The following is a 24,375-nucleotide window of genomic DNA, read 5'->3' on the forward strand; positions in this document are numbered from 1 at the left end:
ATACAATTTATATTTAAATTAAAATTGTCAATATTTTGAAGAAGAGATGCTTATTAGTAAGGATAAACTTATTAAGAAGCTGAAAAAAACGCGAGTGAAAAATATCCAACCGGTTTAAAAATTTGACAAACAATGTGTCTTAATTGATCAATGCGGAAGTAAACAAACCAACACCATGTAGACATAAAAACGGATTTTTACATTTAGTTCCACGATTTCGGCAACAAAAATGAGCTGGTATGAACATTTTGTCTCTGTTTGCCGTTTTATCTTGCGGGTATCGACCTTAATAATAGTTCATTATTGAATTGATGTACAATAAAAAACTGTTATGCACAAAACCAATGTGTCTTTTTTTAGCCCTATAAAACATTTTAACTTATAAACTGTTCTGTGTATGGATATGTATGGTTAATATTCCAACATTTAGAGTCACAAAGTATTACAACTTATAGACTGATAATTTTTAATTGACAAAATATTGTTTACTTTACCCTATTGACAACTACTAACGCTCGATTGGTAATTGGCGGCTCGGATACTCTATAATATTTTGCACCCCAGGTACTCTAAAGTATACTTAAATCACGGAGCGTATATTGACAGGAGTTGAAACGAGTATTTGACCCTTACTGTAGTCAATTCAAATTTATGCAAAAACTAATCATCCGATTTTATTGGTTTATACGTTATCTTGTTGCTTATTAATTCCTCTTTCAAAAAAAAATAACTTTTAGTATATTTCCATTGTTATTAATGGATATATAGCGAGTTAAACACGAGAAATACACATTTTATGTTTTACCTACGATTTTAGTGAAATATCCGGCTTAAAACTAAATACCCAAAAATCAACAGTGATGCGTGTTGGCTCACTAAAACATTCACTAATTACATTTAAGGAGTACAAAAACTTTATCTGGACCTCTGATGGAGCTAAAACGCTTGGTTTCTATTTCACAAACGATGAAAATCTCGATATGGCAAAAAACATTCAACCAAAATTACAAGAATTTACAATATGCTTAAAACAATGGGAACACAGAAAATTAACATTAATGGGAAAAGTCACTGTTGTCAAAACATTTGCGCTGCCCAAAATAATGTACTATCTATCAATGCTTCCAACCCCCAAAAATGACACAATACAAACAATTATTAAAAGTATTTTCCAATTTATATGGAATGGAAAACCTGAAAAAATCAAAAGAACAACATTAGTTCAACCTATTGAACAGGGTGGACTGAATTTAACAGATATACATGCTTTTATACATTCAAATAAGGCTAGCTGGGTCAAAAGATTGACAGACACAAATAATAAAGGCCAATGGAAAATCTTTTACCAGAAAGAATTAAATAAATATGGAGGCAATCTGGTGTTTGAATGTCCTTTAGAAGAAAAACATATTATCACCAATTTTAAAAACGAATTTCTTAGAGATATTCTCTTATCATGGAACAAAGTTAAATCACATGATAAAGCAGGACACATCAATAAAACAATATTATGGAACAATTCAACAATAGCACAGAATAATCAACATACATTATTATTTCTACAGTAATTGGTATAAGTATAACAGAGGCATAAAATTCTTAGAACACATATTTGACTTCAGGTCTAAAACCTTTTACAACTTTTTACACCTTTAAAAATGTGTACGATATTCCTACAAATGATTACCTCAAATATTACACACTCATCAAAAGTATTCCAAAAAGCTACAAACAAAAACTAATTGCAGAAGATTTTTTTAACTTCAACCATGACACATTACTTGAAAAAGTGCAAATTACAAAGAAAGCATGCAAATATTTATATAACCTACAACAAACCTTTGATGAAAATAAAACTAAACAGCAGCAAACATGGGAAAATATAATGACTTCGTATAACTATAATATAGATTGGAAGAAAACATACCAAATACCATTTAAAGCCACAATTGACAATAACTTACGCAACTTTCAATACAAAATTCTCCAACGTACATTACCTACCAATGCATACCTGTATATATGTAAATTAACACCTTCTAATCTATGCTCATTCTGTGCTAGCTATAAAGAAAGTTTAATACATATTTTGTATGAATGTAATATTGTACAACCAATATGGAGAGATCTTGAAAACTATTTTGCAAGCAAAGATATATACATTGACCTTAAAGGGATCTTTTCACGCTTTGGTAAATTGACAAAATTGAAAACAGTTGTTTCAGATTCGCAAATTTTCGTTTTAGTTATGATATTTGTGAGGAAACAGTAATACTGAACATTTACCATGGTCTAATATAGCCATTATATGCATCTTTTGACGATTTTAAAACCTAAAAATTATAAAGCGTTGCAACGCGAAACGATTGAATAATTTGGAGAGTTCTGTTTTTGTCGTTAAATTTTGTGAAACTACGAAGATTGCTTATATAAGGTATAAAATACATCATATATGTGCACTCGGCGGAATAGCTCAGTAGGCTAAAGCGTTTTTACTTCAGGACTCTGGCAGGACTCCAGGGGTCACTGGTTCGAAACCTGGTCCGGGCAATGTTCTTTTCCTTTTTTTAATTTTATTCTTGATTTTTTACTGGAGCTTTTACGATCCAATGTTTACATCTATCGATATAAAGCATTTAATGAATAAGTTAAAAAATGCCAAAATCTGTGAAAAGGCCCCTTTAACGTGCTTGACAAAGTTTTTGGGACACAAAAAGGTGGTGCAAATAATATGGTAATAAACTACATACTCATTCTTATGAAATCATATATATTCAATGTTAAAAATAGACATGAATCTCTAAATATTGAGACTTTCAAAAATGCCCTCAAAATGAAAATAAAATTGGAAGAAACAATAGCGTTTGAAAGAAATAAAATATATTTACACAAAAACAAATGGCAGAAATTTGTCACGCTAACATGATCTTGCCTATATAATAGTACCGTATACGTGCGCTTATAAGACGCAGACCCACATCCATATAAACAAACACAAAAACTGCTGCTGCAACACACAAGTGACCCACATCCATATAAACAAACACAAAGACTGCTACTGCAACACACAAGTGACCCATATCCATATAAACAAACACAAAAACTGCTGCTGCAACACACAAGTGACCCACATCCATATAAACAAATACAAAAACTGCTGCTGCAACGCAAGCAAGTGACCCACATCCATATAAACAAACACAAAAACTGCTGCTGCAACACACAAGTGACCCACATCCATATAAACAAACACAAAAACTGCTGCTGCAACACAAGCAAGTGACCCACATCCATATAAACAAACACAAAAACTGCTTCTGCAACACACATACTTTAATTTGCTGAAATGGTTTCTTATGGACAAAAATCATTTCTAATGGACCCACAAAAGTACAAAAAAACACTGAAATTGGTAAAACGAGGATTTGATATGTTAATGATATACAGTAGTTTCTGTTCATGCAATACCTCAGTAAGTATTTAAAGTGAATACCAGTCGTTTGTAGAGTTATGTTTGATCTGACAACAAAATAATACTTACATTTCCTAATTTACTTTTACTATTTTTATTATTTATTGATTTGGATAATGTCATGGGCACTGATACCACCAGGACACATCATAGAACACAGAAAAATCCATCAGGTGGTAGACTTGCTTCTGCATAAAAATATTTGTATTTACCTTAAACTTTTATAAAGGATATTATTCCACACAATTTATTTTTGCAATTCCTGACATTATAAGCACTATAATCTTCTCATATTCAATTGTGAAATTTCGAGCCAAATCCACACTAAACAAACTATGTTGGGACTTATGACAAAATGGATATATTTGTTGTTGGTCTGATTGTATTTAACAAGAACTAGTCCAACCATCTGACAGATTTTTGAAGACCACATTGCATATGTTTCTTCACACTGGGTATGCGCATACTTTGATAACAGATGGCACTTCGATACCAAGTAACAACAAAAATCACGCGCGAGAGGTAAATTCATCAGGTTTTTTTAAGTTATATCATAAATATTAGTTTTTTAGACAAGGCGCATGGTCAAGTGTATAAATGGTGTATCATTTTCCATTGCAAAGAAAAATATCACGAAAGAATGATAGATTTTTCCCAAAAAAAAAGAAAATTTGGTCGGAAAACAGCATAAACTGGATGAACAGTAAACATTTCAACAAAATAAAACTATATGTTACTTAGAAATATTGCAATACATTGTTTGATATTCCAGCATGTACATGTAGGGTAATCAATGTGCTTCAAATACTGAAATTTTGATAGTTTTCAATGAAATATAAACGAAGATAGAGCATGTTTTAATAGGTGGTATTCATGAATTTGCGGATACTTTGATTCCCGATATAGGACACTTCAGATAACAGAGACTTTCAACAAATTGGGCACTCTGATAACCGAGTTTTATCTTCTACCTGAAATGCATTCATGTTTATTATGGCTTTTCTTACCAAACATTTTGAAGTTTGAATCAATTGCATTGTCAAGCCCGACGCATTGGAATCTGTTCATAACGTAATTACATACATATGTAAAATATAAACAATGGCGTTGCTCGTTTTCATAAATCTTATTACTATTAATTTATATAATTAATATTATACGTGCAAATTTTAAATAAGACTCAAATGCTTATTTCTGAAGTAATGTATTTCAAGTAACGACCGAAAATAATTGTCTAAATAATAAACTTGTTTTTAAGTGGTAAATTGAGATTAAGAGAATTGAAAATACAACTGATCATGTAGATCAACACGACTGTGTTCAATTTAACTTATAGCAGGACTCTAAATAAGGGGAGCAAGGGTCTTAAAGCGGCCAATACACCTCATAAAATCCTTTGTCATTGGTGCTCATTAGAATCGCATCATGAAGACGATACTAATGCGTAGCCACAAAATTTAAAAGAGATTGGAAAACTCCCTTTATATTAAGCTTTACACTTCCCTTTTATTATCATACTCCAAAAGTATAAGAACATGTTTCGGTAATTCGTTTTTATTTTACTTCCGTACATACATTTTTATTTATTGCCTGCTTACTATAGCAGTATTCCACAGCGAATTCTGCATTTCTGATTCATTAAATAGAGTGTGTTATATCTGGTAAAAAGTGTCGAGTTATCTGGAATCGAAGTGCCATTGTCTTTGAGATGATCGGTAAAAGAAGTGTCCATGACAATTTGGCATCCGACTCTTAAAACATTTGAATTTCCTCAAATACGTTATTCAACTAAAATTTAACATGTTGTTACATTAATGGACATATTGATCTTTTATTTCGATAAGTTGGCACGTTCTTGATTTATTTCCAAGTGTTTTTATTTTGTTGAAATACATACTGATCATTCAATTCATGACGATTATCGATGAAATTTTATCTATTTTTTTTAATCCACTTTTTTTTCACGACTTTCTTGCTCCGCAATACGAAGTACTATACCATTAATCGACCAAACAATGTTACGTGTCTGAAAACCAAATTAACAGAACATAAATGCAAAAAAGCTGAAGAACTCAACTCTCGTGCGTGGCTTTTGTTGTTATCTGGTATTGAAGTGCCATCTGCTATCAAAGTATCCGCATACCCGGCGTGTACTGGCTTTTACAAATTAATATAAAAGCAATTTAACACACATCCACTATGGGTTTTTTATGTTATACAGTTTCTTTATGTTCTTGTTGAAAAAAATCTTAAAGTTGTAAAGAGTTCACATGCCCTGCACATACCACCCATCCTTTTTCAATTTTGTAGGAAAATACTTTTTTGTCAAACTGTGAACAAGTCTCTTAAACATCTGATTCATGTTCTAATCTATGAGGCTGAGCAATTGCTTATAAAAAAGTAATGCACCATATAATGCTGTTATTTTGTAGGGAAAATATTAAATTGTGTGCATGGTTCAAATATATATTTTTAATGCACACATGTACAACTCAAAAGAACATTTTTGGCTGACATTCTAATAAATAACAAAATATAACTTCAATTTTTTTTTCTTTTGGTGTAGTATTGTTTTGTGTGAATATAATATTGGAGTTGTGCTCTGTGAAAAAGGGGGTTAAATGCATGAGCGTAAAGTGTTGTCCATGATTAGTCTGCACAGGCTGATCAAGGACGACAATTTTCGCTTTTATCATATTTTTCGTTTAAAGAAAGTATTTTCTTAGCAAAATCAAGTTGAGGCAAAAAGTGTTTTCCCTGATTAGCCTGTGTGGACTGTACAGGCTAATCTGAGACAACACTTTCCACACATGAATTAAACCCCATTTTCACAGAGCATGGAATGTTTGTAGGAATCCATTTAGTCGCCACACTGGGTCAAAGAAGAGTCTCGGTGTGTCTCGTCATGCAGAGAGAGAACTTGAAAGGGATGTCAAAAAATTAGAAGAGTATGTATTTATATCTCACCTCCTACAAAAATGACCTAATCTGGTTGGCTTACAGCTGTCAAGTTCCCATGGAGTTTTTTCCATACAACCCGAGTAATTTCCATAATACTCGATTAGTAATCAAGTAGTTGGTTGAGATATAATCGTTACACCGTTAGTAACTGACGGTGTATGGGATATACACCCTCAGTAATTTAATACCATACTCGAGCCTCGCCCTTGTATTACTGAGGGTGTATATCCCATGCAGTCAGTTACTAACATTGTTATCCCCACGCTTTTTGAAAAAAAGGTGGGGATATTGTGGTGATCTCCGCCGTCCGTCCGTCCGTCCGTCCGTCCGTCCGTCTGTCCGTCCGTCCTGGCCACTATCTCCTCCTACACTAAAAGCACTAGAACCTTGAAATTTACACACATGGTAGCTATGAGCATATGTGCGACCCTGCACTATTTGGAATTTTGATCTGACCCCTGGGTCAAAAGTTATAGGGGTTGGGGTGGGGCCGCGTCAGAAATTATCACTCATTTTTTTAGGTTATTTTACATTTACTTCTTTATTTCTACACCGATTCACTTCAAATTGATACTGGACCTCACCTATGACAATACGGTCAATCTCAACCATGCATGGCCCCATTCCCAACCCTGGGGCGCCCCGCCCACATAGGCCACACCCACCAAAAATGTCCATTTACTATAATTTTTTCATTTCTACACGGATTCACTTCAAATTGATACTGAACTTTTGTTATGACATTAGGGTCAATCTCAACTATGCATGGCCCCAATCCCAACCCTGGGGCGCCCGCCCACATAGGCCACACCCACCAAAAAATTCCATTTACTATAATTTTTTCATTTCTACACGGATTCACTTCAAATTGATACTGAACTTCTCTTATGACATTAGGGTCAATCTCAACTATGCATGGCCCCATAACCAACCCTGGGGCCCCGCCCACATAGACCACACCCACCCAAAATTGCCTTTACTATAATTTCTTCATTTCTACACCGATTCACTTCAAATTGATATTGAACTTCTCTTATGACAATACAGTCAATCTCAACTATGCATGGCCCCATTACCAACCCTGGGGCGCCCCGCCCACATAGACCACACCCACCCAAAATTGCCTTTTACTATAATTTCTTCATTTCTACACCGATTCACTTCAAATTGATACTGAACCTCTCTTATGACAATACGGTCAATCTCAACTATGCATGGCCCCATTACCAACCCTGGGGCGCCCTGCCCACATATGTCACACCCACCCAAAATTGCCTTTTACTATAACTTCTTCATTTCTACACCAATTCACTTCTAATTGATGATGAACTTCTCTTATGACAATACGGTCAATCTCAGCTATGCATGGCCCCATTACCAACCCTGGGGCACACCTAGGTCAAACATTCGGCGTGGGGATACGCGTCGGCCTCTGCCGCGCCATTTCTAGTTACTAATGTTATAATATCCGGTATCAAAAAGTGTTCTGCTACATTTTAAATACAACTTTGTATATTGCAGGCATTAGTCTTTATGTTATGAAGGTGTACATCTGCAATTTTTATTGGACCTTTTAAAAATTACAAAAGTTATGCCCCTTTTTCATTCTAGAATTTCTATAACATCATGGTTATTAATATATCCATTATAAGCTAATCATAATAGTCCACCTGCTATAAAGCAAAGGGGTGAAGTTTAAATCATCTGATGTTATGGTGTCTGTGCCCTGTGGAATTTGCAGTTACTTTTATGACAAATCCTACTTAGAAATTGATAAGTATTGTTCATTTTAAGGCTGAGTCTTGCTTATTATTCTGATGTTCCCATAGACACTCTTTCTTCCAAGGCAATGATGGTATTTCACCAAGACTTAAAGGGGCCTTTTCACAGATTTTGGCATGTTTTGAAGTTTGTCATTAAATGCTTTATATTGATAAATGTAAACATTAAAATTTAAAAGCTCCAGTAAAAAATCAAAAATAAAATTTAAAAAAGGAAAAAAAGTAGCCCACAGCAGGGCTCGAACCAGTAACCCCCGGAATCCTGAAGTAAAAACGCATTAGCCAACTGAGCTATCCTGCCATGCATACATAAAATGCGTATTTTATACGTTATATCAGCAATCTTCGTAGTTTCACAAATGAAAACGACAACATCAAAACTCTCCAATTTATTCAATCATTTCGCGTTGCAACGCTTTATAATTTTTAGTTTTTTAAATCGTCAAAAGATGCATATAATGGCTATATAAGACCATGGCAAATGTTCAGTAAATTATACTGTTTCCTCACAAATATCATAACTAAACCGAAAATTTGCGAATCTGAAACAACTTTTTTCAATTTTGTCAATTTACCAAACCGTGAAAAGATCCCTTTAAAATTAGCCCTGTAAAAGTATGCCTCATGATCTCAAACATTCTTAGTGTAAACCTAATTATTTAAGCTGAATTACTTGGAAAGCGTTGGGCTCATAGAAACACCAAGTTTCCTAGAAAGAACCTGTTCTTGGTGTGTTTGGAAAGATGTTGAGAACCCTCTTTGGGAAGGGATGTAACCTGGGTGTAGTGTTGTATACTGTATTGGTGTTGTGCAACCTAAGTAGTGAAGTGTGATTCACACAGTTATATATCATTGCAGTATGGCAGTTTTATTAAATCAGAAAGTACATGTTTGCCTTTTCATTTCTTTTATTTAACTCTTTTAGTGCTGGAACGGAATTTTTAAGGCCTTTGCAAACAGATTGGATCCAGATGAGACGCCACAGAATGTGGCGTCTCATCAGGATCCAAACTGTTTGCTATTCTGATAGTATTCTTTGAAAAAATCGAAGAAAATGCTAATTTTAGAAATTCAACAAATGGCATTTTAGCAGACGACAAATTTCCCAGCATGCAAAGGGTTAATATTTGTACAAGATACGACACAATACTGGGAACTCCCTGTTTCAATGACATCATATCCAGCAAGCCTTTGCCACCTTCATTTAGCTGGTTTATTATCATTATTTTTGAATTTCAACTCTTTCAGTGCTGGAACCGAATTTTGAAGGCCTTTGCAAACAGTTTGGATCCAGATGAGACGCCGAAGAACATGGTGTCTCATCATGATCCAAACTGTTTGCTATTCTGATAGAATTCTTTGAAAAAAATCGAAGAAAATGCTAATTAAAAAAATTCAGCAGACAACATTTTAGCAGAGGAAAAATTTCCCAGCATGCAAAGGGTTAAACACCTAAGCAATTGTAATAAGAGTTTCACTGTTGAAAAAAAAAAGAATTTCTCACCAGTCAATATTTAACCCTTTACCACTTAGATAAGCATTTTGACCTATTTTTAGTCCTTTAGAAAGTAACATATAATTAAATACCTTTCTTACTAGATTCAAGTTGTAAAGGCTCCATTTCCAACCGTAATTAGTTACTGATGAGCAGCAAACAGCATAAAACCTGAACAGACTGGGAGTTACCTGTTTAGTGTTAGTCATGTACTTGCAATTTTATCGTAATCAAAAACGCCTTTTTGCCTTTTACTAAATGTCACATTTCACAAGATGTTCTAAGTGAGAAAATGAAATCTGACTTCCTGTAACATTTAACGCCAAAAGGCTTGGTAGTCTGGCACCTCTTTAACCATAATACCAGGCAAGCAAAAAGTTATAGTTGCCATGGTTATGTACAAGTTAATGGAATTGGAGACTAGGTAATGTGTTGTACAACATTTAACTTCTATTAAGTTCTATTACAGTTTAACAAGCAGAGAAACTTGATTCATAAGATATTTAAAATGATCTTAAAATAGTTGCATGTGTTTTGTTTAAAGCCTGTATAATGCTCAAAATCAACAAAAAATTTGTTAACTACTTCTTAAAATAAAGTTAACACCTATACAATCAATGTTCCTTATAGCAATAGCCACAATTTCAACGCTAGATGTGCTATTATTTCATAGATTTTTGTAGATACAAAATGCTCGTTTTTATTTATTTGTGACACAATTAATTGCATTTTAATTTCCCGCGAATATATCTATTCATACGACACACGAAGACTAAAATGATACCATGTTAGTGTTCATGTGTCGTATCGACTCGTATGAAAAGATATAGTTGCGGGAAATAAAAATGGAATTAAATATGCAAAACAATTATAAAAATGAGCATTTTGTATCTACAAACATCTATTTTACCAGACCACATCTGGCGTTGAAATTTTAGCAATAGACATTAGGAACACTGATTTTTAATTGTTTAACTTTATTTTACGAAATATTGTACGAAATTTTCGTTGATTTTGAGTAGTAATGGGGCTTTAAAGAAGCATTTAAAATGATAAAGAAACATAATCTTGTTATTTTTAGCTCGGCTGTTTTCGGAGAAAACCCGAGATATTGTCATAGCAAGCTCGTCGTGTCTGCCCTCCGCGTCGTGCTTAAACCTTAACATTTTGTCAAGGTTTTGAACATTGGCTCTAAAATCAAAGTGCTTCCACCTAAACTTTGAAACTTCATATGTAGCTGCACGTTGATGAGTTCTACACGTCACACCCATATTTGGGTCACTAGGTCAAAGGTCAAGGTAACTGTGACCTCTAAAAAAAAAAAATCTGACGGCTAGCTTTCATTTCTTAAAACATGCACCCGCAGCCGAGCGTGGCACCTGTTATTCTGTGCTCTTGTTTATACCTAATACAGTCTTTATTGTAATTACCAATATTGTTATAATGAAGTTATGGAAAAATAATGTCAAACTTGCAAAAAAAGTTTTAAAATTGAATTAAAATATAAGTTTGAATAAGTTTGTAATACAATGTCATCCTTGAGGATGAACATTATGTCAATGTAAATTTCATCCATACGAAATAAAATGCCACCATTTGTATGCCCCCTTTCGAAGAAAAGGGGGCATATAGTGATCGGACTGTCCTTCTGTCTGTCCGTCTGTCCGTCTTTCCGTCACACTTTGCTTTTAGGTTTCTAAAAATGCTCATATTACTTCTATGTCCCTTGAGATATAACCTTCATATTTGGTATGCATGTGTATATGGACAAGGCCTTTCCATACGCACAAAAAATTTTACCCCTGTGACCTTGACCTTGAACTTAGGGTCCGCGTTTAGGTTTCGAAATCTGCGTTTAGGTTTCAAAAAATTCTCATAACTTCTATGTCCCTTGAGATATAACCTTCATATTTGGTATGCATGTGTTTATAGACAAGACCTTTCCATACGCACACAAATTTTTACCCCTGTGACCTTGACCTTGAACTTAGGGTCCGCGTTTAGGTTTCGAAATCTGCATTTAGGTTTCGAAAAATGCTCATAACTTCTATGTCCCTTGAGATATAACCATCATATTTGGTATGCATGTGTATATGGACAAGGCCTTTCCATAGGCACAAAAAAATGTACCCCTGTGACCTTGACCTTGAACTAAGGGTCCGCGTTTAGGTTTCGAAATCTGCTTTTAGGTTTAAAAAAATGCTTATAACTTCTATGTCCCTTGAGATATAACCTTCATATTTGGTATGCATGTGTATATGGACAAGGCCTTTCCATACGCACACAAATTTTGACCCCTGTGACCTTGACCTTGAACTAAGGGTCCGCTTTTAGGTTTCGAAATCTGCGTTTAGGTTTCGAAAAAAGCTCATAACTTCTATCAAGCGTTTATAGGGGGCATAAGTCATCCTATGGTGACAGCTCTTGTTTATACTTAAAAGCTGTACTCATTTGACAAAGGTAGGAAATTTGTTAATATTTAACTAGAATAAAGAAAGCATATTTTTAATTTAAATTTTTTTTTCATTGACAGAGTTACCTTTCAACACCCTTAAAGGGGCCTTTTCACGTTAATTGACAAAATTGAAAAAAAATGTTTCAGATGCGATTTAATAATTTGGAGAGTTCTGTTGTTGTCGTTATATTTTGTGAAACTACGAGGATTGGTTATATAAAGTATAAAATACAACCTTCATTGTGTGAGCACGGATGGTCGATAGGTCTTTGTAGTAGACTTTTACTCTAGACTCCAGGGGTCAGTTCTTGGAGCACTGTTAAGGTATACTTTTTTTTCTTTTTTTAGCTTGACTATATATAGTGAAGCTATCCTACCCACCCCAGCGTCGGCATTACAATTAGCGTTGGAATGTTAAAGTTTGCGTACCACCTCAAATATTTCCTATATCCCTTGACATATTGCTTTTATATTTTGCATACTTCTTAACCAACATGACCCCAAATCTATAAACAAGAGCAGACAACTGTTTCAATCCTTTTGTAAGAATGATGGCCCTTTGTTCACTTAAATTATTGATAAATCTATGTTAAAGTTTGCGTACCACCTCAAATATTTTTTTTTCTTTTTTTAGCTCGACTATATATAGTGGAGCTATCCTTAACTCACCCCGGCTTCGGCATTACCGTTAGCATTGGAATGTTAAAGTTTGCGTACCACCTCAAATATTTCCTATGTCCCTTGACATATTGCTTTCATATTTTGCATACTTCTTTACCAGCATGACCCCAATCTATAAACAAGAGCAGACAACTGTATCAAGTATTTTGTAAGAATTATGACCCTTTTTTTCACTTAAAAAAATGAAAATTGTGTTTAGTTTTGTGTTTAGGTCCACTTTTTTCCTAAAGTATCAAAGCTATTGCTTTCATACTTGCAACGCTTACTAACTATAATAAGGGGACTTTGCAGGCAAAGTTATGTTACTCTGACTGGCATTTTGACAGAATTATGGTCCCTTTTATACTTAGATAATTGAACCTTTGGTTAAGTTTTGTGTATTGGTCCATTTTACTCCTAAAGTTTCATAGCTATAATTGCTTTCAGGCTTGGAACACTCGCTAACTATCATAAAGGGACTGTACAGGATACGTTGCATAACTCTTGTTGGCATTTTAAGGGAATTATGGCCCTTTTTTTACTAGTCACTTTGAATATTTTGTTTAATTTTGTGTTAAGATCCACTTTACTTCTAATTTAAGTATCAAGGCTACTGCTTTCAAACTTCAAATGCTTTTTGTATTATTATGAGGGTACTGTACCTGGCAAGTTGACTTTGACCTTGACCTTTGAATGACCTTGACTCTCAAGGTCAAATTAATAAATTTTGCTTAAATTGCCATAACTTCTTTATTTATGATAAGATTTTATTCATACTTTGACAAAACAACACTTACCTGACATACCACAATGGACTCCACCCAAACCATGCATCCCGCACGCCCCACCCCAGAACCCCCCCCCCCCCCCCCCCCCCCCCCCCCCCCCCCAAAAAAAAAAAAAATTAGTAAAAAAAAATTTTTTCCTTTTTTTTCTTATTTTTAACCTGGTTTTCTGAAAGAAAAAACTGGTTATCAGATTGGCGAATGTCGGCGGGCGGGCCGGCTGGCGGGCGGAGCAGCATGTCCAGGCCATAACTTTGTCGTTCATTGTTGTGAGATTTTAAAATCATTTGTCACATTTTTTCACCATCATTGGACGGTGTGTAGCGTGAAAGAATTTCGTCGATATCTAACTATGAACAATCAGTTCAGTTTGAGTTGTATCCCTTTATCAGACTTTTTTTTTTCATATTGTAAACCTGGTTTTGTGACAATTGTGTCCCTTGTTGAAAGATAATCTAATAAATGACCAACCCCTCCACATTATACCCCCCTCTCCAACCCCCCCCTCCCCCCAAAAAAGATTTTTTTTTAAACGTGGTAAAAAAAACACAAATATTTATATATTTCATTTTTGAAGGACCATCCCACCCAAGCTTTTGCTATAAAACTAAAATCTTATTACTTTGTTTAATGTATATCATAATATGATATTCTAAGTGGAAGAGGACCATAATTGAAACATATTGATCGCTTATGTTTTAAAGAAGTTGTACTTTATAGACGATTCTGAGTTCAGGTTTATATTATGACTTTATTACCTTGACCTTATTGAATATGAACAATTTTCCCATGATGGCTTACGTTATACGGTCAAGCACTCGAATAGTCAAGTGCGCTGTCTTCTGACAGCTCTTGTTTAATATTATTCCTAAATCTTTTACTGGAGCTTTTTAGATCCCATGTTTACATTTATCAATATAAAGCATTTAATGACAAACTTCAAAACATCAATCTGTGAAAAGGCCCCTTTTAAAGAAAATAATTATTTCGTATTTTACAAATTCTTTGACAGCTTTTTCTTTGTCTGATCGTATGCTTCATAAAAAATTTTAAGTACACAAATAAAAAAAAAGGAACATAAATTTTCATTAAATATTAGAATCTTCTAAAACTACTGATTGTTTTTTTTTTAATTTAACCATTTTAACATATTATTACCATCTCTTTTAATCATTGTTCAAATAAAATAGTTTAGGTTTATAAATTTGTGTTACAGATTAGAAGAGGCGTCGAAGAAATTGTACAAAGACGGCAGACGATTCACTGAGGCTAATACTGGTATTGAATTTTCATATATTTTTCAGCTGTCAAGTTTTGTATGAAAACACATCCTTATAATTTGACATATTGGTCTTCCAGATTGCCTTCAAAATTTTTTTGAAATTGACGCAGCTTCTAGTAAATGCCATTTTTGTGGACATTTTGAATTTGTTAAAAGAAACAATGTCTATACATGAAATCATTAATGCAATTTTCAATATGCCACTCGGGATTTTGGCTTATAATATTTACTCATTTATCAATCTGTTTTTATGCCCCCAGATCGAATGATCGGGGATATATTGTTTTTGGCCTGTCTGTCTGTCATTCCGTCATTCTGTCACCAAAACTTTAACCTTACATTAAAGTTTTGCAATAACTTTTGAAATATTGAACATAGCAAATTGATATTTGGCATGCATGTGTATCTCATGGAGCTGCACATTTTGAGTGGTAAAAGGCCAAGGTCATCCTTCAAGGTCAAAGGTCAACAACAAAAAAGCGGAGCATTAGGGGGCATTGTGTTGCTGACAAACACATCTCTTGTTCGTCATAATTTCCCATAAAATATACATGAAAAGTTTCATTTCTCTACAGAAAATGTTTAACCTAGGGGAGCCCTTGTTACAAACAACACATTTCTTATCAAAACTGACATCATATGATTCTCTTTAAAATTGATGAAAAATGCCAATGTACAGCGGTAATTATGTTAAGAGGTATTGAAGGATAGCTATATGCCAAAAGTGATCCTTTTGACCTTCCTACATTCACCTAATCTCCACGCAGAGTTGTCGTTCCTTGCTCTCACATACAATCTCTGCCATCAAAAGAATATCGTACCAGATTTGGTAGGATTTTTTTTTGTTAAAGTATTATATTATGAAAAGAACATTTTGGCAATAGTATATAAGTTAAGGTTAATAATAAAAAATAAATTACCTAAATTGAAAAAAAAGAGTAAAAATAACAACGGTAAAATTATTGTACCACGTGGCTCAGGTATCATAACGTGGTTCACCAGGTTATTAAGGCAGGAATATGATCAAGCTATGCTGATTTCAGTCAAATCTCTGTGCGGATGTTGACATTGACCTATTGACCTTGGTGACAAAGACCTTGTTACCTTCTAGAAATTGACCTTGTCACATTTGTGAAATTGACCTTGTTACCTTCCATTGACTTTTTAATTTTTGTGACATTTACATTGTGACCTTCTTATTATTGACCGTTTACCTTTCTTATATTATCCCTCTGTGGCTGAAAGCCTCATTCCATCTGCTAAACCTATGAGGCAATTTTCATCAACATCATTTTATAACAAAGGAGCTAAATATCCATCATGAAAATACAGCCTTCAAGATTCAACCTTCAAATGGGACATTGGGCATGAATTGATCTGACCGTCAACTGCGCATGGTTTCATTAAAATTCAGCTAAGTGTCATGAAAGTCCTTTGAAGGAGATGAAGGTTATGAAAAGTAGAAATGAACCTGAGGTTCAAATATTTTACCTTAAAATGTGACCTTTAGCCAGTGTGATTTACTGATTCAAAGCTCTTAATGAACTAACTATGATTTCGTAATGAAAATCTGAACCTTTTCACCGCCTGTTAAGGCAGGACCGATTTAGTTTGCAAATTAGTTTGAATTAAATCTGTATTGTTTCTTGGAAGATATATGCTCACAATTTGAAATACTTAAAAGTTGTATCGCTTGGTAAATCTTGGCAAAAGATCATACTAGGAGTTTTGAAACCCATGACCTCAACTACACCCTCCGGTTGCTGCGCGGACAAAATACCAATTATCACGGTGACATGCTTAGAAATTTTGTAGCAGTATAAACTTCAAAGATTGTGTTATCATAAAACATACTTACAAACGTGATTTAAAATTTGATTTAAAATCATTGCAGCCCTTGGTAAGGCTGAACAGAAGATTGTACAGGGTCTGATGGGCAGTGGGCTGTGCCAGTGTGACGAGAGCTTTCAGGCCGACATGGTGACCTGGGAATCTCAACTGGAAGAGTTACAGAGACATCGACAGGACATGGTATGTAACCGTTAAATGGTATGTAACCACTTAATGGTATGTAACCACTTAGTGGTATGTAACCACTTAATGGTATGTAATCACTTAATGGTGTGTAACTAATAAAAGGTATGTAACCACTAAAATGTATGTAACCACTAGATTGTATGTAACCACTTAATGGTACCACTAAATGGCATGTAATCACTAAATGGTATGTAACAAGTAAAAGGCGTGAAACCACTAGATAGTTTGTAACCACTTAATGGTACATGTATGTAACCACTTAATGGTATGTAATCACTAAATGGTATGTAACTAGTAAAAGGTGTGTAACCGCTAGATGGTTTGTAACCACTTAATGGTATGTAATCACTAAAATCCCAAATGAGCATAAGGTTTTTAATTGCATCCACAGTAAATGGTTTGTAACCACTAAAATCTTAAAACAAACATAAGGTTTTTGGCTGCCAAATTGTGGCATGCATTTGGACATTTCCGCATTCAATACTTAGAACATGAATTTTACACAGTTACCTTAATCGTCTTTGAAAGGCCGTTTTGCAATGTTAGCTGAAGTAGTATATTGATGAAAAAACTCCACTACTGTAAAATCATTTGCATCCGCGGGACGTTAATTTGTGTTGATTTTGTGGGATGACAAATCTACAAATTTTACTCAAACACATCGGAAAATGGCCAATGCAAATTCCAGTTTTGTCAAAATCAGCAATCCACGAATTTACGTTTTCCATTAAAATGGCTTTCTTTTAACACAAATTTTCACGCATAGAAATATGAATGTGTTTACAGTATTTCACAATAATATTGACGAAGTGGAGGATTTCTTGAAAACGAGCACAGCCATGTTAAAATTACCCAATATTGAGCATTATCTATCATATATATAATTTGCAACAAAACCAATCTGTTTTATCATCGTATAATTTATAAAATTGATCAATGATATCTTAAAAGTGGCATACAATGCCCTTACCTCATCGCTTGGGACTAGTTAACCCAGAGTTGAAAATCTGTATAAAAAGTACCGAAATAAATACATTAGTCTCGATCTGGGGAAAACGGGGCTTGATGCATTTGTGTAAAGTGTCTTCCCAGCTCACCATTTTCAGTCTGCTCAGGCAATTCAGCAACAAAACTTTCTGCTTAGAGTGTATTTTCGTTTATAAAGTACTTCATTTAAACATTTAAAATTCAATGAAAGCGGAACGCGTCGTCCCTTATTAGCCTGCGAGGACTGCCAAAGCTATTCTGAGACGACATTTTATGCACATTCATGAAGCCCCGCTTTCACATATCGATTCTCAATTGTATTCCGTTGCCCTTATGCGTTTTCTTTTGAACATGTCATTTGAATTGTACCTGGTTGTCCGACTAAGCGTCACAGAATACAACAATTTCAAGAGTTATTCATCATTTGTGTGACACATAGATGCATTATGGGCTATCCCTGATTTCTTAAATATTCTGAAGCATGTTTTAACAAGATAAGCATACGCTTGCCTTAATTTTTGCAAAATGCAACAAAGTGTGCAAACCGTTCATCCTAAATTTATACAAGCTTTAAATGACAAGTTTATGTTAAATAAACAGCATAAATAAAATGTTGAACAGCACCATCAACATTAAAGTAGAAATACAATTCTATAATAATGCACAATCTACGTTAATAATACGACCAGATAAAAGTACGCCATCAACATTGAAGTATTAATACAACTAAATAAAGTACGCCATCAACATTAAAGTAGTAATACAACCAGATAAAAGTACGCCATCAACATTGACATTGTAATATTACTAGATAAAAGAACGCCATCAACATTTAACTAGTAATACAACCAGATAAAGTACGCCATCAACATTGAAGTATAAATACAACTAGATAAAAGTACGCCATCAACATCGACATAGTAATATTACCAGATAAAAGTACGCCATCAACATTAAAGTAGAAATGCAACCAGATAAAAGTATGCCATCAACATTGAATAAGTAATACAGCCAGATAAAAGTAAACCATCAACATATAAGTTGTAATACAGCCAGATAAAAGTATGCCATCAACATTGAAGTAGTGATACAACCATATAAAGTACGCCATCAACATCGAAGTAGTAATGCAATGCGATATGATGTGTATGCATGCTGTAAATCTCTTTTCTCTTTTTAATGCAAAACGAAAAAAATAGTACCTGCTTAAAATAAGAAGTACGACACAATGTAGAAAATGAATTATAGTTTAACTACCAAAACGATATAATGTGCATGTACGTGCACTTGGATATTGTTATGTGTGTGAATAAGTATCGAAAAATAAAGATTTAAATAGTCTAAGGCATATATTTACAGCACTGAATCGTGTAATCCGTCTTTGAATGAGCACCAAAGATTGCATCAGTGTTGGTGTCGTTTGTTCGCACAGTAGCGTTTCCTGGGCCGGTAAAAGCTGTTTTGGGGCCCAAAATTTGCATTTGTACACAGTTGACAATTACATTATATATAAAACAAAAGAAGTTAAACAATGTATAACTATTTTATTAACTGAACTTAACATACATGTTACATGTAACAGATTCCAGCCTAAGAGTCTCTTCTCCGACACTCAAGCTGGTAAAAGTCAGCTGAGTGAAGTCTTGTTCTCGGTAGACTTTACAGTCAATGCACAGTAGCCCCAATGTTGTCAACTCTTCCTGACTCAAAGTGTTCCTCAGATAGTTTTTCGTGCATGATAATGTTGAAAATGATCTCTCACCTTGACATTTATTAACTGGAATTGTGAGATATCCTTGTGGCTTGTGTCAGTAATCTGATAAGTCAGTGAAATATCCTATAGCTTGTAATCTGTTCGTACCTTTATCGAGGTGCATGCACAAAATTGTAAAGGTTATAAACATAGGGTAAATTGAGCTTGGAAACCGTGACACGTTGTTCACAACAAAATGAGGCCAATGATTGGATCCCATACTATTTGGTATACAACAGACGCCTGATAACACAAAGAAGCAATGTTGGGCTACATATTGTAAGAGGCCCCCACTGGTAATAGTAGATCAAAGCGAACTAAACGGTCCAGATGTTGTCATTACCATACGGGCAAGTCGTATAATTAACAGAGAAACTTATAGTAATAGTTCTGAATGGATATACAACACAGAAAGAAAATTAATAGCATAGTTAATCAAACTAAACGGTTACAATTGGATATACATCGGGAAACTGGTAACATCACACAGAAAATTTCTACTGCAATGCCGATAGAGTCGTTAAATGGCGTAATAAAGAAATATCGTGGATTCGAAAACGGGCCTGCTTTTGGGGGCCCAAGGCTGCAGCCTTGTTTTTCTAATGCTTAATCCGACCCTGAGCGTTTCCACTTTGCATTGCAATAGGGCACTTTATGAAATGTTTTATTATAATGTTTTTTGTCTAATCTATTAGACGAAACTTAAAAATAAATTTATAGCTCTATAATAATGAGGCCGATTGATATGTAAACAATAGAGCAATTAATAGTATTTGCCAAACTCTACTTTCGGTTAAGATGAGTATCTTAGTTAGTGGTGCTCTGTTCGGTATTTGATTTTGAAACAAAATATGTTTTTCGTTTCAGAACTCAAATATTCAGAAAACGTTCGTCGATCCAATGAAAAAGTACGTAGAATACAGCTTTATCTGTTATATACACGTATGCATCGTGAATATTCAAAGATTGTAAAATATCATGTCACTTAAGTTTGAATGACAATTAATCACCCTATGGATTTAGATCCACTGTGTACGTTGCTCACGTAAATAGGAGAAAATCCCGATTTCGCCTAGCTCTGAGAACAACGTGTGCTCAAATGTTTCATTACATAATTAAGTGCGTGTTTCAATTTCAGATTTAGCTCCGTTTTCCCGGCAGTTCAATCGGCAGTAAAGAAGCGCGACCAGAGTCTCCAGGAGTACAATAAGATCAAGTCAAAGTTCAGCAAATACCAAGAGAAGGAAAGAACCGGACAAAACATCGTCAAACTTGACTCAGTGAGCTGAATTTAAGTCTACGTTTATTATACGTCATTTACATGTGTCGCGCTCTGAGAAAACCGGGCTTAATTTAGACCTATCAGGGACGACCCTTTCCACCTAGTATGGACTTTCTTTTAAGAGAGACTTCTTTTCAACGCAAAACTCCATAAAGCGGAAAGAATCATCTCTGATTGGTACGGTTTTGCACGTTTTGGTGGATTTTAAAATAACCAGGGACAAGTGCAATCCATCACACGACGGCTGGTCACATGTTCAAGTAACTCTGGGAGTTCAAAGTTCAAATCAGGTCATAAAAGAGCGTGTCTGTACTATAATCAGGCTGATCTATTATAACTGTAATAACAAATGACTACCACGAGGAGACAGAGGGGAGCATTTGTTCCCCGGCTCATCTCCAATGTCAAGGTCAAACTTATAAGTCAAAAATCAAATTTGGTCATGAACAGCAGAGTTTTCCCTAAGAACCGGCCGCCGGCCAAATTGACCGGTTCAATCGATTTTCTGGCCGGTTCAAATGCTGGTAACAAAAAAAAATAATGAGAGGTTTTGCAACTTTGATCGATGTAATTGTTAAAGTTAAGAAAAGACGAAATTAAACAAGCGAAAACATCGATTTAACATCGTTTTGTTTATGTTCTTTATACTTCCGTGTGTACGTTTTACCGAACAAGTATAATTTATAACGGCGCTTCTCATTGGCTGATTATTTTGAGTACGCAAATAACTACAAAACGGCGCTTCTCATTGGCTGATTATTTTGAGTACGCAAATAACTACAAAAATCGTAACCACATGGTTTTCTCAAAATGAAACGAACCCTGAGAGATTTTTTTAGTGTGACAGCGCCTTCAAAACGTCAGAAAGGTTTGTATTGATGAAAATCTCGATGAAAATGCATGAAAGAAATTATTCAAACAATACTTTTAGTTGAATAAAGTTTGCAATGCTGTGTTAGCCAAATACACGTGTTCAAACCCGACCCCTTGATGAGAAATAAATGTTTATTTTTGTTGTAATTGCCACAATACCGCATTCTCCTGTTATCAAAAAAATAATGGTGTGAACAAATATTTTTAGAACACAGCATAATGCATTGTGTCAGTTTATTCTAGTTGACTGTTTTTGTTAACTTTTTGTTTAATTATATTGTTTGCATGTGTCATGAATTATTAGCATGATTTTGTTTGTTTTTAATGTGTGTTTTTAATTTGAAAGAATGCTTTGTTCTTTTTGAATTCAAAATTCATCGCACACTATGCACAGTATAATTATTTGGCACTCCCCTCACAAATTTTTTAAAAAATTAGAAAAATTCCATAAGTGATACACAAAAAAAACAAGTAATTTTCATCTCTAAAATTTCTGTCCAAACCCCCCCAAAATGCACCATTTTGCGTCTAGATTTTTCGGGGGGGGGGCATGCCCCCGGACCCCCCTAGCAGGAGTGCCTTGCTTGGCCTGTTCAAATTTTTATTTGGCCTGTTCAAATAAAAGGAAGGGAAAACCCTGGAACAGAGTGTTTTTTACATACACGGAGTATTTAGACAAAAGTGGATTGTTGTTACATTCGTGATATATGGACACATGTTCTGCTCGTTATATGCTCTCTCTAACTTTATTCGAAAACTAAAATTAATCAATCAAACAGTAAAACGCCAAAGAGCTAAAATCCAGTGTAGGCGGACAGTTGACCTGATTCGCATATGCACATGCTAATCTGTAACGGTTATTTTTACGACGTGAATTTAGCACCATTTTCCCACATCAAAACTCATATAAATAAAGGAAACCATGCTTGCGTGTTTCAGAATCGCAAAGCCCTGGATATAGCTCAAAAGGAATTCGACACTCAGGACAACGCTGTGCGTCAAGATGTCGCGAAGCTCTATGAAGGCCGTACCGAGTATTTCCGGCCCTCATTCGGCGCCCTGGTTCGATCTCAGCTCACATACAACACCGAGGCATTCAAAATGTACTCGGCAGTTGCCTCGGAACTTTTCCGCAATTCGAAATGCAGCGAAAATGAGCGCAAAGACAGAATGAAACAAACGTTAGCGGACATGAAAGCCTTGTCTATAACTAAGGATGACTGAACGTTGCCATTGTTAGATAACCTTTTTTTTTAAATATTTGTTCAGATATAAACAATTATATATATTTTTAAACTTTTATTAAGCGTTGTTTTGTTTATTCTGAAACAATACAAACATAAGGGCCTTTATCTGAAAGCCACGATAAGTTCCCATTACACAGCGGTATAAACTCTATAAATAAGTCAAGAAATGAAATGGTGGTGAAGGTGGCAAAAAAACGACCTGGTGTAAAGGTTTATATATTTAACTTTGCATGATCAAAATAGTTTCTAAGGTATCGGCGACCGAACCGATAAGGAAGATACACAAGATACGTTCAATAACCCTTTGCATGCTGGGAAATTTGTTGTCTGCTAAAATGGCGTCTGCTGAATTTCTAAAATAAGCATTTTCTTCGATTGTTTTGAAAGAATACTATCAGAATAGCGAACAGTTTGGATCCTGATGAGACGCCACGTTCTGTGGCGTCTCATCTTGATCCAAACGGTTTGCAAAGGTCTTCAAAATTCGGTTCCAGCACTAAAAGAGTTAAAGCTGATGCCAACGGTGGAAGCCTTGTCATTCGAAAAGTTGGGTCATGATTCCATTAACGAATGGATGGGTTTGTAAAATAGTTACAGGGGGATTTGCTGAAAATAACATATATATTATAATATTTCGTTACTGTTGATGCGTATAATAACTGTATTATTGGTAACTGTGTAAAAAAGGACAATAAAGATGTTACATAACAGCTTGTTCCCACTTAAGTTTTAGCGTGGCATGTTTACCATTAATATATACTATTATAACTGTTGAGCAATATTAAACAAATGTATGTTAGCTACGTAAATGAATACTCAAATAGTATTAAAAGATATCAGAAACTGTTGCATGCTTTCGCCATGTAAAAGTTCGCTTGTTGCACATCGCGAGATGATGGCAATTGAAAACACATCGGAAATCACACGGTGAAAATCCATTAGAGCGGTCAGTGAACAGTTTTATACATTCTTCGATATGTTACGCCCATTATTTTGCGAAATTATACGTAGAAATGTTTCGTGTTCTTGTCGGAAAATATTAAATTTTGCATTTAAATGCTGTGCAATATTGTGTGACCCATCATTTTTGGCATAACGAAATACGCTCCTTATTTGATGAATAACCGAAAGATACGGTTTTTCTTGATTTTTTTTTGTAAAGGGCAATTTGTCAATGTCCACCATATACATAAATGGAAACAAAAAAGAAAGCAAACCCGACGATAAGTATTTCTAATTTCATAAAAAAAGTGTATTGTCTTGTAAATTCAGTCGATGTAGTGACTTTAATCCTGCACAACTATT

The 24,375-nt window shown here is 34.7% G+C and overlaps 1 protein-coding gene across 1 annotated transcript; it reads left to right on the top strand.

Annotated features, from left to right (window-relative positions):
- The first annotated feature begins 87 nt into the window (after window positions 1-87).
- On the top strand, window positions 88-23,125 carry LOC127858639 (bridging integrator 3-like). Its single transcript, XM_052395855.1, has 7 exons — window positions 88-237; window positions 6,325-6,420; window positions 14,826-14,887; window positions 16,786-16,922; window positions 20,536-20,576; window positions 20,807-20,948; window positions 22,763-23,125. Exons 1-7 carry the CDS (start codon window positions 230-232, stop codon window positions 23,045-23,047), a joined length of 771 nt encoding a protein of 256 aa, XP_052251815.1. The 5' UTR covers window positions 88-229; the 3' UTR covers window positions 23,048-23,125.
- The last annotated feature ends 1,250 nt before the right edge of the window (window positions 23,126-24,375 follow it).

This window comes from Dreissena polymorpha, chromosome 14 (assembly GCF_020536995.1).
Source record: "Dreissena polymorpha isolate Duluth1 chromosome 14, UMN_Dpol_1.0, whole genome shotgun sequence".
NCBI classification, from domain to species: domain Eukaryota; kingdom Metazoa; phylum Mollusca; class Bivalvia; order Myida; family Dreissenidae; genus Dreissena; species Dreissena polymorpha.

Coding starts and splice junctions, on each gene's coding strand:
- LOC127858639 (XM_052395855.1), top strand. Junction 16,923..20,535: donor AGAGACATCGACAGGACATG/GTATGTAACCGT, acceptor TTTTCGTTTCAG/AACTCAAATATTCAGAAAAC. Junction 20,949..22,762: donor ACATCGTCAAACTTGACTCA/GTGAGCTGAATT, acceptor TGCGTGTTTCAG/AATCGCAAAGCCCTGGATAT.